This window comes from Condylostylus longicornis, unplaced genomic scaffold (assembly GCF_029603195.1).
Source record: "Condylostylus longicornis isolate FDR11 unplaced genomic scaffold, ASM2960319v2 ptg000098l, whole genome shotgun sequence".
NCBI lineage: Eukaryota > Metazoa > Arthropoda > Insecta > Diptera > Dolichopodidae > Condylostylus > Condylostylus longicornis.
In genome coordinates this window covers 788,644-805,253 of record NW_026578066.1, presented here as the reverse complement: position 1 = coordinate 805,253, position 16,610 = coordinate 788,644, and the positions used below count along the sequence as shown (strand labels likewise).

Sequence of the window (16,610 nt, the reverse complement as noted above, 5' to 3'; positions counted from 1 at the left end):
ATAAAAAATTTTCATTAATATTTATAATTTTATATTTGACGTACAAATTTTTGTTTTTTTTTTTAAAATAATCAAATTTTTATAAATTTTCAATTATCAAATATAACTAGGTAGATATATACATACATATATACATATGTATATGTTTTAAAGTGATTAAAATACAAAATATATGTGTGTATTCGATAATCAAAAAAAAAATAAATTAATAAATTTTTAAAAAATTAAAATTTGAAATCAATAATAGGAAGGTCTATATACATATGTATATAAATATACACACATAAATAAAAACTGGTTAAAAATTAAATATATTTAAGAAATAAAAATAAAAAAAAAAAAACACTTTCTATTTTAAGTGTTTTAAAAAATTATAATTTTGAATATATTTCCTTTTTTTCTGCTTAGAATTTATTAAATTTAGAAATTATTGTATATAAGACGTACCATATAAATTGAAGGAGTTCAGTATATTGATAACATTTCCAAAGTTCTGAATAGAAATTATTATAGAAATTAAAATGAAATTATTATTTTTCGTATTTGCATTATTGTTTGCAATTGCAACAGCACAATTTTATCCCGGATTCGGGGGTGGTTTTGGTAGACCATATTATGGTGGATTTGGTTATAGACCTTATGGAGGATTTGGTTATAGACCATTTGGAGGTGGATTTGGAGCTGCATCAGCTTCAGCTTCTGCCGGTGCATTCGGCAAAAAATAGAATATTGTAAATATTTTATATTAAATAATTTTATGTTTAAATTAAGAAAATAAATATGATTTAAAAAAAACAATATCTGTGTTTCTGTAATAGTTAATAATTTTATTAAATATATTAAATTACCATAAATTTTAATATGTTGGAATTCAAATGAATTGCCCTGTCAACACACATATCATTTAAAACAAAATTTATTGTTAGCATCCTTATAAGAATATTTTAAATTTATTCAGTTTGTGTTATTGTGGTAATGGTATAAATGGGTTTAATAATTGTTGTTCTTTTAAATATTCAACACAAATCTTTTAATATGTTCCATTGTAGTACAGCAGCCACCTCAAACCGCAAGACTTCCATCGATGTATTAAAGGCTTTTCGTAGCGTGTAAGGCAAACAACTGCCTCGCATTCGTACAATAAGTACTCACCCTTTCGTTCTCTTCCAGGCAGAGACGGTAGACTTCGCCTTCGGCATTGCCCAATGTTTTGAGATCGAGGGATAGTGTGCAGTGTGAGCACACACGTAAAAAGCCCAAAAACCCATCGCCCTTCATTGGCTGTGCACTCATCTGTGTAGAAGATCATGCTAAGACCCAGCAGCGAGTCCCCGTGTCCCCCTAGTCCTCTCGGGCAATTTAAGGCCTCACTATGTTTTTCGCTTTCGAATCAAAGTCTAAGTCTTATATTATGCAGATTTGCCTCAAAATACTAAGGTCTCTAGGCTTTGGATCCTGTATGGTTTTATTCGCAATGTTCCCTTCACAGCCACCAGTTTTGAGATGAACTTGAAGCGGAGCCATGCCCAAAAGAGCCTATATCGAGGCCGTTGGGCACGTCCTAAGAGAGCTTGTTATACCAAGGCACGCAAGGTGCTGCAGTCTCGTGAAAGCGGCATATGTCGGGGTCCCCCCGGCCTTCTGCCCCCATATGAGAGAAGAGTACGTTGCAATTAGTCGCGCAATGTTAGTATAGTTTCAATAGATCATTATCTTGACATTTCAATAATTGTAATTATGGAAAATTAGCTGTAATAAAACTTTTACTGTATAATGTACATAATATACATATTGCATGAAATCCTAAAGCAAATACATACATGCTATAAAAGTGTAAACAATAAATATTTTAAAATTTTTGTGGATTAAAAAATATTATAAATAATTTATATACAATTTTGAATATTAAGGATATTTTTGTTGTCAATATAAAATTCTGTCATATCAGAAGTAATTTGTGTAGAATAATAATACATACATCATACTATTTTGTTAAGAAAACAAAAAACACAATGGAAATAATTCGCAGAAAGGTTATCCTATAAATATGCAAAATATTTTGTAATAGTTTTTTAAAAGCGTTAATGAAATATTGTGAATTTGTAAATTTATATTGTGAATAGTAATGAAATGATAATATCATTCAAGTGAACATTATGTATTTATATTACATTTGGAAATCAAGACCTATTATTAAAATACAAGCATTTTTTCAATTATTTTAATATTATTAATTTAGAGTTCGGGGGTGGTAATACAAAAACGCAAAAATAATTTTCAAATAAAGAGATACATCACAAATCTTTTCTAATATGTATACGTTATATGGTTTACAATCAATACAGAATTGTAAATTTTTGATGGGAGAAAAACATGACCAAAGGTGCATGTTTGTGAAGTTGTTGAAAAATTGACTATAATTTGCAATGTATCACCTAGAATTGTACAATATAGAAGTACTTTATAACGAAAAATACCAATTTTCATTACATATACCTAAGTCTATATAGCGCTAATTTATATATCTATGTTTTCGCTCTACTTACGGATTGACAAATATGTATGTACCTAGTTACTTTTTTTTGTAAAAAGACTAAAACGTTTGTTTTATATCTCGAAAGATTAAACAATCCAATATTTTATTGAAAAAACTCTAGATATTGTGTAAATAAGCTATTATATAAATAAGAAGGCTGTCTGTTATACGTTATATTTATATATACTTACATACGAGTATTATGTGAATACATTTGTGTTAAATAAAATTTTTCTTATATTTTTGGGTAGAAGGTAAACAATGATTTTGGTATTCTTAACAATGGCCTTGAAAAACTTTTTCAAAAAATAAAAGTTCATTTTGTATGTAAACATTTCAAGTAATATTTTGTTTGTTTATGATAATTTAAACATGTGCACATAATGAGTGTGTGTGTATATATTAGTATACACATTATATATTTATGTATGTATTAATATATGTATATATTTATACACAATATTATGCACGTTTCATGTGTAATATTCATGTTATCAGTTTGTAATGACGACGAGTTTTAGAGTCATTTTCATATTAATATGAAAAAATACTATGTTAAAATCGAGCTCCGTTAATTATCATCCGTTGACATTAAGTACGAAGTGTTTTAGGAATAATATGTGAATTTGTAGATATATATACATAAGTTCAAAAAACCTATAATTGATATACATCTAAGCAAAATACCGCAATCAAAATCGCTCTTATAACAATTTCATTCTTCACTAATTGGGTTCTTTTTGCAGGAATAGAACACTTCTAATTATTCCGGAGTACTTGGGAGTAGTTTGTGAAGGAAGCGATGTCGTATATGAAAATCCCGTTATATGAGAGATTAAACTTTTGCTTATAAAATAATTTGCTTATAAAATCATAAAGCCATCTACTGTAACAAACGTGAATAACTACTCCTCTGTTATGGTTTTTTGTATAGTTTGGAGTGCTACATAGGAGTCATATAATACTCTATATTTCCTTAAATTGACCGCCATAATTGAATGTATAAATTGTAACAAGTTTTTTCAAAAATTTTTTTAACATGTCAACTGAACCTCACTTATGTTTTTCTAATTCACAATAAATAAAATTTTCTTCTGAATCCATTGAATTGAATACTGATATAGTGCACCAATATCGCATTTTTGTTGACTTTTTATAAATATTAATTATAAAATATTAATTTTAAGGGAAATACATATATGTGCGCATCCACTATTTATTAATTTTCATATTGTTAACCAGTAAAAGATTGGACCGCGGTTTCTATACTTTATTTTTAATTTTTTCTAGAATTTATTGCTTTATTTTATTATTGCATTTAAATTTAATTGTTATAAAGAAAATAAAAGTCTGGTGATACCCGTATAAAGCATTAAAAATTTGAAGATAATTTTTGTTGAACAACAAAGTACGATAAGTGTTAACCGATAAGAAACTAATTAATAAAATGGAAATGTACAAAAATGATAAGTCGTTCTAAGATTATCCATATGTATTAGCATACATATACATTAACATACATATATAAATATATATATATATATATATAATGTATATTTAAAGAAATATTGTGAATATTTGTTCAGAACTGTAAACATTTTATCAAAATGTATTTCCCAAATGCAGCTTAGAAGTTAAAAATGTCGATGGTAAAGATTCTTTAATTTTTGTCAGCAAATAATTATACATTCATATATAATAGGTATGGGCATACATAATTTAATAAATAATACTTGCACCCATGTACTTTTATGATTTCTTGAAACAGTGGCACTTATTTCTAAATTTCGTTAAATAAACTTCGTTATTTTGGCATTATTTTTTACAACTTAACATTCTAAATGAGTTTTTTGTCAGGTTTTTTATAGTTTTCTAAATGTGACAGTTTAAAAAAAAGCAGAGGGGTTGGCAAAACTGAAGTCTCTGTTCTTTAATATTTTAATGTTAAAAATTTAATTTAGTAGCTTTAAGCACTTCATTATAATAATTGATTAAAATTTTTTTATATTCTTCAGTTTACATCTAAAGCTTTTTGAAATCTTGTTGGCTCAATTATACATGTTTTCCAACATGGTTAGCTCCGTTAATAGAATCGGGCAAAATCAATTGAGAATCCAGCCTTAATTCCTTTTCCAAATTAAATCTTGTCAGTTTCTCAAAGTATAAGACTTTCGTTTTAAGACTTTCTCTTGTTTACCTGTTCTCATTCTGTAAAGGTTTATTTTTTTACTTTAAGTTTGTCAGTATTTGATTGTCTTTTTATTAAAAATCTTTTGCTTTTTATTTAAATTAAATTGTTAACATAACGTTGTTTTATTAGCGAAAAGTTAATCATTATAATGAAAGAAAGAATTGTATAAGAACAATATAAAATATGAATCACAATTTATAATCTATACGATACAATTAAAATAACAAAGAAAATTGCAAATTTATTGTTTTTCAATTTTAAAAAAGAAATTATAAAAAGAATTATTGTAAAATATAATATAAATGCATTTTTCCATAATAATGTACCTACATGTATGTGTGCATGTGTATTTATTGAAATTAAAAATATTATGTAGTTAAAAATAGAATTTCTGATTCTATGGTCTAGATTTAACAAAAACCAATATATAAAAATGTTTCACAATTTCTGTTTTACATTGATTCAATATTGTAAGTTTAAGTTTCTGTTTGCCTTTAATTAAATTTAACCTATATATTACTGTTACTTAATATGTATGTATATGTATGTAAGGTAGATAAAAATAATTTTAAATACATTCTTCTATTTTATGTTAAAGACTTCTATTTTATGCACAAGAATCTGTTTAAAATTCTGTATTTGTAGTAGAATGATAGCATAATAATCAGAAATAGTCGTGTTTTTTCAATATTACTTTGGTTTGTAGTAGTTGATGGTGTTCAACATTTTCAATAGGTGTGGATATGCACATACACACATTCTACATGTAAATATAGTATAAAAAATAAAAATAAAATTAAAAATTCAAATTACATATTTTATAAAAGTCATTTCTGAAGACCTTACTATATAAATAAAATTTAAAAAAAAAACCATTGCATTGCTTAAAAAATAAATCGTATAAAATATTTAATTTACGTCTATAAAAATGCTTAAATTAGAATGTTATAAAATTACATTTATGTATTTAGGCATATATATATGTTTATTACTGATTTATAAAATCTTAAGAATTAAATAATTAAAACTTTTGTCCAAATAAATTTAGACTTGATTCTATATAAAGAACTTCAAATATTATTCATAATAATCAGATAGGTTTGAATGGTGAATTTATTGTTGGCAATTATTTTTCCATTTGTTTGTTATCATCAGCTTGTGATTCAAAGAAACGACATCCACAATCGCAAATATGCTCTACTTTACTATCTTTTGTACATTTATTCTCTGTACATTTGCATTGGGTGCAATAATTATATGATACTGGCGGTGTTGTAGGTGTTGTTGGTGATTTTGGATGAATAGGAAAATGATTCCAATGTGGACATGGCATTTGAAGTGGTGGATGTGTTGGAAATTGTGGTGATTCACTACCACTTTTAATTATTTGATGGCATTCATTTGATGAACTCATTATTGTTTTTTTTTTTTTTAATGTTCTTTTTGTCTTTAAATTTAAATGATAATTTTTAATATGCAATTTAGTTTGTTTGTTTTTTTTGAACACTTTATGGTGAAAAAATTTTTATAAAAATTTTGATTCCTTGTATGTTTTTTGTTTTTTTGATATCGTATTTTATAAACAAGTTCGTTGTTTTTTTTTTTTTATTTTGTTATAAAGTTTGTATATACTTATTTCGTGTTGATAAAAAAGCACTTTCTAGAATTTTAATTTGTTGTATAAAATTTTGGCTTATTTAATTGTATAAATCGGTATTAAAAATTTATTTATTAAAAAATGTAAAAATTTTTAAAAAAACACTTCCGTATTTAAAAGAAAAAAAAATTATAAACAGCTTAAATAAAATTTGTACATGAAGTAGAAGATTCAGTCAATGGACTAGAAAACGAATAACAAAAATAAAGTTGAACGCAAGTCTTTTTTTTCATAAAAACAAAACCTACATATACAAAAATGTTAAAATATTGTACACACACGGAAACATTTGTATTTGTATGCACAGAACATAAAAATTCAAGATGAAGTCATATAAATCGACCGAAACCCTATATACTTACCTACTAAAAGTAACACAAAATTTACTATTTATTCCATATTTTTCTAAAAATCTAAACAGAGAAGTGAGAGAATAAATTTTATGTCATATTTTGTTAAAACAGTGGTGGTACGTGAGCAAACATTTTAGTGTACTAAAATTTTTATTATTGATTATAACAAGCAAGACTGAAATATAAATAAGTAGAAAAAAAAAATAAATTGCTTTTTTTTGTACAAATCAGTACAAATTTAGTTTAAATTTGATGTATTTGTCAGATCAGACTTATGAAAAAATTCTGGCTTGCACTGCCCCATATATTAAGAAAATTAACTTGAACAAAATTTTTTTTTGTTAAACAGATTAAAGCAACGCTCTATTTCTTCCCTAATCGATTTTTGCTAAAAATTCGAGTACGACCAATGCTGCAGTACATTTTGCTATATTCATATATAAATAAAATATAAAATGACGATAAACCACTGAAACATCTTTTCTATCGTACTGTAACAGTAAAAGAGTATGAAACACTCACACATTTACCACTCTCATATTTTTGTTTATATTGTAAACAAAATTGAATACAAATAAAGGGAGAGAGAATAAAAATGTTTTACAATTATTACAGTACCAAAAGAAATTAAAAGGTACCTCATCATAACACCTTATATAATTGGTTCTATAAAAATGAGATACTTTGCAAAATAAAAGCAATATTAAATTTTTTTTTTACGTCTTCTATTACAGAATATTTTTTATCTTCATGAAAATAATAAGCTAGTAACATCATTTTTTTTTGTAAGGATAAAACAATTTTATTTACAAAATGTAACATTATCGTATTTTGTTATACCAGGATATTGGTATAAAAGTGCAATAAAAACTCTGTTATAAAAATGTGCATGTATTGTTATACTCTTTTAACATTTTTGTATAAATGTTTGCTAAAACATAATAATACATTGTATAAAATTTATGCTTGTGTGTGTAACTACTTATAGATGAATGTTTTGTTTTGTGCACTTATGTAAACAGATAAATAATAAAATTCGCTAAACAGTTTGTTTGTTTACCTCGCTTCATATGTTTAAATTTACAGTTTACATTGTTAATGATTATATAACATACATAACTGTAAAACATGTTATAATAACTTGCTGTTTCTGCAAAATAGGAATTCTTTTTTGAAATATTAAAAATTTTTTTATAGGTTTTGCTATTAAGACATCAGTAATTTCAATCTGTTTACATATATCTTTAATCTTTTAGCATTAAGTTTGTTCCTACAAATTTATTAAGTTTTTAATAAAATTGAACACAATAAAAAAAATTTGATGTGGTCAGTTACTGAATGCAACTTAGCGAAAGTGTTACAAAATACTATAAAAATATCTTTTTAACATTTTTTTCATATTTTAAGGACGCTATAGTAAGCTTTATATTACATATCTAGAAAAACATAATTTGGGCCCTTAGTAGACTTACATCAAATGTCATTCGATTCCTTTAAAAGTCTGTCAGTTAGTTCCGGCACCGAACAAAACCAAAATATTAAATTTCAAGAAATTTCGTCAATTAGTTATTTAGAAAATAGTAGAAAATGTAAAACCGATCCCTAGGGAAAGTTAAGTTTCCGAGCCCTGATATTCTTAATAAACTTACAAGTTTACTATTTTAACACCCTGAATTCAAATATTAAATTTTAAAGAAATTTGTTGATGCAAAATGGCTGGTATGAAAAGTCCAGTTGTAGACATTTGATTTCTCCCCAAAATGATGTGATTTCTTGTACTGTCAAGCGAAGCTTACATATATCTATAAAATTTCAAGTTAACCGTTTGATAATCCATCATAATGGATCATCAAACTGAATGTAAAATTGGCCATCAACGACATCTCTTTAAAACTAGTTTATTTACACTTCCCTATCATGGATTTTCCCACCAAAATGTCGACACCCGAAATTTGGTGCCTTCACACAACCTCCCTTATTGTATGTAATGCATTCGGTAATTAAGAAAAAAAAATTACAAATTTCTTATTGATAAATTTTTTTCTTGAACAACACTTATTATAATTAATATTGTCTTATGTACTAATTATTGTAACCTCTTAACCTTCTGCAAAAGACATTATTGGAGTTATTTGATAAAAATTCCTGACCGATCTTTTTGTCACGTACAATACAATAGCACATTAAAATTCCATCATAGTTTCTAATATTTTCTATATTATTTCTTTCTCTATATACGAATTAACTCATTATCCTTATTACATATATACCAAAATACGATATAGATTAAAGTGCAATTAAAAATAATATTTATTACTTAACAGTATTCTTCTTTTTTTATATATATAAATCTTTCTATACCCACAAATATCCTTGATAACTGAACGTCATATATCACAATATAAGTAGATTTGTATATAAGTATGAAACTCATTTGTATGTAAGTTTATATTTTTCATTAATAAAACATTATACGCGTACACATAATATAAAACTCATTTTCTTTCATGTTGATTAATATTGTGTTTTGTAAGATAAACCGTTTCGTAAAGAAAAATGTCCTTGATAATAAAAAATTAAACTTAAAAATAAAAGGAAAAAATAATGAATAAAAAAAGGAATAATGATTTAAAAAAGGAATGTAATATCCTGACATAACAATTGTATCAGGATATTTTATTATTATTATTATATACGAGAAAAACAATATATTTACATATACACATATATATACACATTTAAGGATAATTGCAATAAAACAATATTCTTTTTTATGCTTGTTATGTGGAAAAATATTAGAGAATATTAAAGAAAAAATATAAATGCTTCCAAGAAACAAAGAAAATAAAGGACAAATAAAGAACGCTTATTCAAATATCAACACATTTTGTTTCAATATATTCAACAATTTCAGGATATCGCGGTAGCAACAATTTTTATCTTAAAGAACCATTTAATATGTAGACATTTGAGTTTTGAACCGAAGAGTGAAAAAGTCAAATATATGTAAAAAAACACAAATCTATATTGAACATAAATTAATAATAGGAATAAGAAATAAATCAAATTCCTTCTATATGAAATATGAAATCGGAATGAATCAAAATGGATCAATTTGCAATGAGTTTTTCATACACATACATGTGTGGATGCATGGATGTATGTATCATATTTTTATGAAAATGCTTTGAGCATTTTCTTGGAAAAAAACAAATTTGATTGTAATCAACACTTTTTAGTAAATATTTTTGGCATTCATTACACCCTCTTGTTGATATTTCAATGAAAGCAAATAAATTTTGGTATATTGTGGCTATGATTCAAAGGTGATAGAGTAAATATTAAAATTTCAAGAATAAATTGTTGGTAATTTGAAGTATTAAAAAGTTTTTAGTTAATTGCTTTAAAATTGTAATTGATTCGGGTTGCTTTAATTTGATATAGGAAAATATATGAAAAATTTTTATGGTGAAATTGATTAATTTTGTTATTTTTGATTAATTTATCAGAACCAAGCGATTTTCTTGTATTTTATAATTTATAAAATTCAAATTTACTTATTTGACCGTACTTAATATTTTTTAATTATGAAATATTAAACACTATTAAATAATAAACTGTATCAAATATTTTTAAGGAATATCACGATTTGGAAAGCGAATTCATTACCAATCACAAAATCGGACTCGAAATTGTGAAACTCTATACTAAATATACTAAATTTGCATTTTAATGGGTGCGTATGAGTAGTATGAATATGCAGATTTTGGTGGTAGTAAGTGATGTAGAAAAATTTTTAACAGCTACCTATCAGAAAAAGTATTATGAAGTTGAATAAAATATGGTATTTAGGAGGAGTGTTATATAATTGAAATGATCATCGAGTGTAAGAATTTTGTTTTAATAATCGAAGCATAGTTGAGTTACAGGATATTCTAAGAGTCACAGGAGCCAGCTGAATACTGATGGGAAGTTTCGGTGCGAATGAGAGCGAAATCGACAAAATCTCTTCTGATTCTTTTACTCTGGTATAATTAAATTGAAATAATTTGAGATTGATTTACAATCAATCCAAATTATTTTTATCAATCCAGTTTGTTGATTAATTTTCAACTTAATAAACATTTTATGCTCTTTATTTGTTTTTCTTTTCACAGTTTTTAGGCAATTTATTTTAGTAGTTAAAGCCGCTTTGCATTTTTCTTAAATATCAAGAATTTTATTTTTTTTTATAAAGAAAATTTCATATTAAAATTATTTGTTTATTTTCCTTTTTAGCATAATTATAATAAAAAGTTTCTTAAATTGCAAAAAAGGCATACACTAAATTTATTATAGGGTATAAACCATATATATATATATTTATAATATATATAAAATGGAATATACACCCACCTATATAAACAGTAATATTGCAGGAAAGATGAGATTTTTATTTATTTTAAATTATTATAAATTTTAAATCCATTCTAAAATTACAGGATCTACATTATATTTATATAGAATGTAAAGTTGTAATACAGTATAGGAAAGCAAAAAAAAAAACAAAAATAAAAAGTAACTTCAGCATGAAACACTATAAATTTTGTAGTAGAATCGTTAACCTGAAGTCCTTTGTGACAGAGAAAATATATACAAAGAAGAAATGAACTTTCTTATCCTTAAATTTCCAGCGCAGGATAATAAACGTGAAAAAAAGAAAACAAACAAGGAAAAAAACTAAGTAAATAAAGCATATTCCGTTGATACGCTCGTATTCACTTTATTTTTACGTGTATATTTTGTAGTTCCATCTGCTTTTCTTCTTTCATATTATGTACATAAAAGTGAAACTTCCTTCCAAGGAAAACTTTAATTCAAGGCTAAGGTTTTTCTTCTTTTTTGGGCATTCTATGTTCTTATAAACTATATAATAATATTTTGAGCAATATAAGGATAACAATAGAAAATTTTATCTCATTTAAAGATTTTTTAAAAAAAACATAAAAGGAAAAACCAAAATGAAGGCAAAACTGGGAAACATTAATAAATTTCTTTATGCATACCCAAGCAAATATACGAAAAAAAAAAGAAAATATACAAAATTAAGTATGTAAGCATATCTTTTTCACTGGCATGTCAACTTTGAGGTCACTCTTATTTATTGTGTTCTTATACTTTTCTCACATAAGTAATATTTTTTTTTCATTAAGATTTCATTCATGATTTATTGTTATATACTTGTAATTGGAAACTTTAATAAAAACTATTTTATTAGAGTGTATGCGTTTGTTGAGGTCTATATATGTATATTTCAACCGCATTATGCGATTGACGAACAAAAATTGTTTTGAAGATGCTTGTAAAGAATATATCTTGTTAGTATTTGTAAATGTCATTAAAGTATAATAGAAATAAGGGTCGGCAATCTTTGAAGATTAAAGAGAAATACAATGTTGTGGTATGAACACAGTTTATAAGTAAATAGCAGGATGTTATATTGTTTCTAGAAAGTAATTACAAATACAGTTGAATGAACTTTATTTATTCTCCAGAACATACAAAGCGACCATTTACATGCTTGTTGTACAAGTACATATGACTATTGTGTGCATATACAAGAATCATGGTATTTAAATCAAAATGTTGTTTTTCATAAAAATGTTGTTTAATGTTTATTTTTAACATTCATTAGTAATTGACCAATGTGTTACCCATTTGTGTTTTTTTTGCGGAACATTTGATTTAGCAAATTTTAGGAAAACAATTGTTACAAAAGGTCATTTTACAAAATGATATTGCATATATTGAGGCGTAATTAAACATAACTGTTCAGTAACAAGAAAGAAAATTGGAAAAAAATTAGGGAAAATAAATTTCTTGCCAAATAGTTTCCTTAAATCTTTATGACATAAAATTATAAATATGTATTAAAATTAAATTCTTTACAGGGCAAGAAATTCGTAAACTAGTGTAACCAAAATCGATAAGAACCGAAATAATTAGAGATGAAATTGCTTTCTTTAAATTCTTTATTTCTTTCTTAATATTTTTTGTAAAAAATATTATGAATCTAAATCAAAGTTCATGATTGTTATTGGATTGTTTTTCTACATCAAAGGTGCTTCAAAGAATAAATAATAAGGATAATAAAGGACCTAAAGCTATAAGAGCAGGAGAATAAAAAAAAAAGCATTTTCCAGCCTTCTGTTTGTTTATACTTTTTTTTTTGTCTTAATTTCATTTTTTTTTTATTTTTATTATTTTTTTTTCTTTCTTCCTTTTATATTTCGTTTGGTTTATGCGAATTTTTTTTTTTACAAGATTTTTAAAGCTAAATTTAGCTTTTCTTATCTTATATGCAAATATGTGTATAAACGGATCAGTAAATATTAATATACAAAAAACAGCCTTATCTTTTAGTTCCAAAATATTTCGAAATAAAAAACAATATGTATATATGTATGTAATGTAGATATATACAGAGAAATAAAAAATTTATTGAATTTATGGCAATAAACATGAGGAAATTCGTTAAAGTTTTAACAAAAAAAAAAAAAAAAAACACAGAAAATAAACCTTTAATAAAAACCTGAAATAATTTTCAATAAACGAAATCGACTGCGTAACTGTTTTCTACCATAAAATATTATATTGTAATTTACATATACACCAATAACATGACGTACATCCGTAAATGTACACATATATATACCTACATACAAGCCTATATATTTTATACTTTTGCTAATATAGATGAAAAATTTGAATTTATTCGAACACTTTTATTGAAATTTTATTTTAGCTTTATCAGTGTCGACTTGCATATGCATAAGGAACAAAAATCAATTAATTTAAATATTAGAATTTTAAGTACGAATTTTTTATATAAAAATTTATGAAGTATGGATCTTTACTTTAAATATTTCCCGAATATATAATTTTTATAACAGGCTGCATAATTAAAAATTACTATAAAACGGCAAATATGAACGTGGTTCAAAAAATATTTAGGATATACAAATTAACAGAATATTATCAATCATAAAAAGCTAAACTTAACAGCCAAAGGTTCGATCAGGGTATAATGAACAAAAAAATCTAAGTTGAAAAAAAAAAAAAAATATTACTTTTATCAAATATGGGTGACGAACACTGATTATTTGTCAACCATATTTGATACACTTAAATGTCATATTTCATTATTTGACATATCATTCAGGTACGACGCTATTTGCCGCTGGAGAAGTTGTAATCGATTATTGATATTCTTACCATTTTTCTATTTCTTGCCTTAGTTTTTGTTTGTTTTTTTGTATGAAACCTCAATATTGATAATGCTTCTTTTTGAGTTCTTGATAATATGGTTTAGTAAAGAAACCGAAAAAACTGTTGAGTTATTTAGACTGTCACATTTTTAATTCGAATAACGTAAGAAATTTTTATTAAACTTTTGAAAAGTTCATACCATATTTAATGTTGCAGTCGGTCACCCCTGCTATGCATATATCAATAACCAAATCACATGTAACGAATTTTATTCCGTTTTTTCTTCAATTTTTTTTTTATTTTTTTTAATAATAAAACTGATATGTGGGTTCCCATTTTATATAGGTTCATTTTACGTCATCATCAATAGTATCATTGCTATCATTTTCATCATCACCATGATGTGTTTTAAAATTCAATAGTTTTTTTTTTGTTATAAATGATAGCGGCATGGAAATTCGCATTTTTATTATTAAGGTTTTGTTTTCGTATTTTCATATTTTCCGATATCATGAAAATGAAAATGAATATATTGCCTGTTAAAAAATTGAAAAAAGAGGTTAAAATTTTAAAAATCGATTTTTATTATTAGAACGCGATTCTCATCCAATTTATATATTAAATTTTATTTTAAAGTTAACAATGCGGTACTACAATTTTCAACTTGTACAAAATTTTTTTTTTATAAAAATTTTTTTTAATTGGAATTAATATTTGGGTTGTAATTTTCTTCGTACTTCTGTATAAATTTATTACTGATACCCAAAATTAATCATGTATAGGAAAAAATATTTTTACGTTTTTTAAAAAAAAGTATATAGAGTGATTATTTTTGTTTATTTTACTTCTGAGACATCACGCATTATTTGTTACAGATTGTTAGTATGAAGCTTACTCAGTTTGGTTTGAAATTTCATTATGAAATTACTGGCGCCCGAGCAACGAATTATAATTTATCAATCAAATAATTAAAAGTACGATGCGCAACTAATTTCACAGTTTTGGTGATTTAACTACCAAAATTATGCTGTATGATACCTCATGGGAGTTCATTAAACACCTTATTTATCAATCATCAGGAATTGTTTTTCATTCTTTAAACAATATTATACATTATATACATATAAAGTGGTGATATTATGGCTAAAATGTGCCAAATGTTCGACTAGGCTATCTTAAACGTAGTCAACATTTATGTGAAACTATTTGATTTAAATGTAAAATGCCTAGAATATATTTGTTAATTTAAGTAAAAATTACATTCAAAATTTGCAATTTCCTTAGATTTTCTTTAAATTCAATAGACTAAAAAATTAAACGACTAAAAAGTCACCCATTTTATGAAGAACAAGTTAATTAAATCTTTTTTTATTTCTTTGTCTTTTCAAGTCCATCTGAAACATTATAAAAATATACAGTTAACAAAATTATTTGAAAATAATGGTAAATTAATTTTAGAGATGACAGACCTTTTTGTAAAATTGTGTAGCTTGTGCCAGAGGCATATTGTTTTTTCTTTTTACTTCATTTGATCTATAAGAAATGTCCTTTAGGAATGGATAATTTTTCAATGTTATAAAAATAATTTTCTTAGATTTTTATGTTTAATATTTTTTTAACATAAATTTTAAATGTATTTTGAAAAATAAATTGCCGCAGAATAAGAAGAGGAGAGCGTGAAATTTTTGTGAACATTAAAGAATCACATTAAATTTTTTATTTTTTATACGAAATTTAATTTTTAAATTTTTTGCATATAATTAAAAATATTGAGTTATAAGTAGATTTATAAAATTTTGTAGCAATTAGAATACGGTGTTATTTAATTCCAAGGAAATTGTACGAAATCTAATCATAACATTTCTTCAAAGAAAGTTGCAATTCGGTTAAATTTTAATTCGGTTCGAAAATGTGGCGCAGCACTCGGTTATAAATTCATAGTTAAAAAAAATGTTATGAAGCTTATAAATCAATGTAAGACTAAAATTTCCAAAATAAACGAAAAATTTAACAAAACTTTTTCACCTTGAAAATCTAATTTTAGTACAGTAATTTCACTCTATATACGTACATACACATGCACCTATGTAAATGAGTGTTATAAATTGCTATAATATACGCAACTATGATACAAATATGAAACTTATACCCTAATCACCCTAATTTGTTGTCCGTAATTTGTTTTCTAGAATATTTTATTACGTCCGTGTATATACGAGTATAACAATTTTTCTTTTTTGATTGAGGCTTGTATTTCCTTTTATTATACAAACTGGTTGTAGTTTTATTTTACAAGGATGTAAGATATCAATCAGTTCTAGTATATTAAAACCTTATTGTATTTAAAGAAATTTTCGGTTTTATTTCTAATTTGAATAAATTTTGTGTAAGTTCATAGTTAAATTAGACCGGATTATCATTATCTGTGTTAATAGTAAAACAATTATTCAATCAAGGTGAAAATAATTTAAAAAAACAAAATGTTTAAATAAAGCACCATTGTTTTTACGTGTTATCATTTTGTTTTACGCACTAAAAATTTAAATTAAGGTTAATAATTTAAGAAATGCTTTAAGATCGATTTAATTTACACAATAATGATTAATGTATTTGTAGGCGTGTATG

General features: G+C 24.8%; 1 protein-coding gene across 1 annotated transcript; it reads right to left on the bottom strand.

The window, feature by feature from the left end:
- Positions 1 to 5,069: 5,069 nt before the first annotated feature.
- LOC129613992 (uncharacterized) lies at positions 5,070 to 6,607 on the bottom strand. The gene has a single exon (XM_055528358.1). The coding sequence runs from the start codon at positions 6,139 to 6,141 to the stop codon at positions 5,854 to 5,856; it is 288 nt and encodes a 95-aa protein (XP_055384333.1). The 5' UTR covers positions 6,142 to 6,607; the 3' UTR covers positions 5,070 to 5,853.
- Positions 6,608 to 16,610: the final 10,003 nt, after the last annotated feature.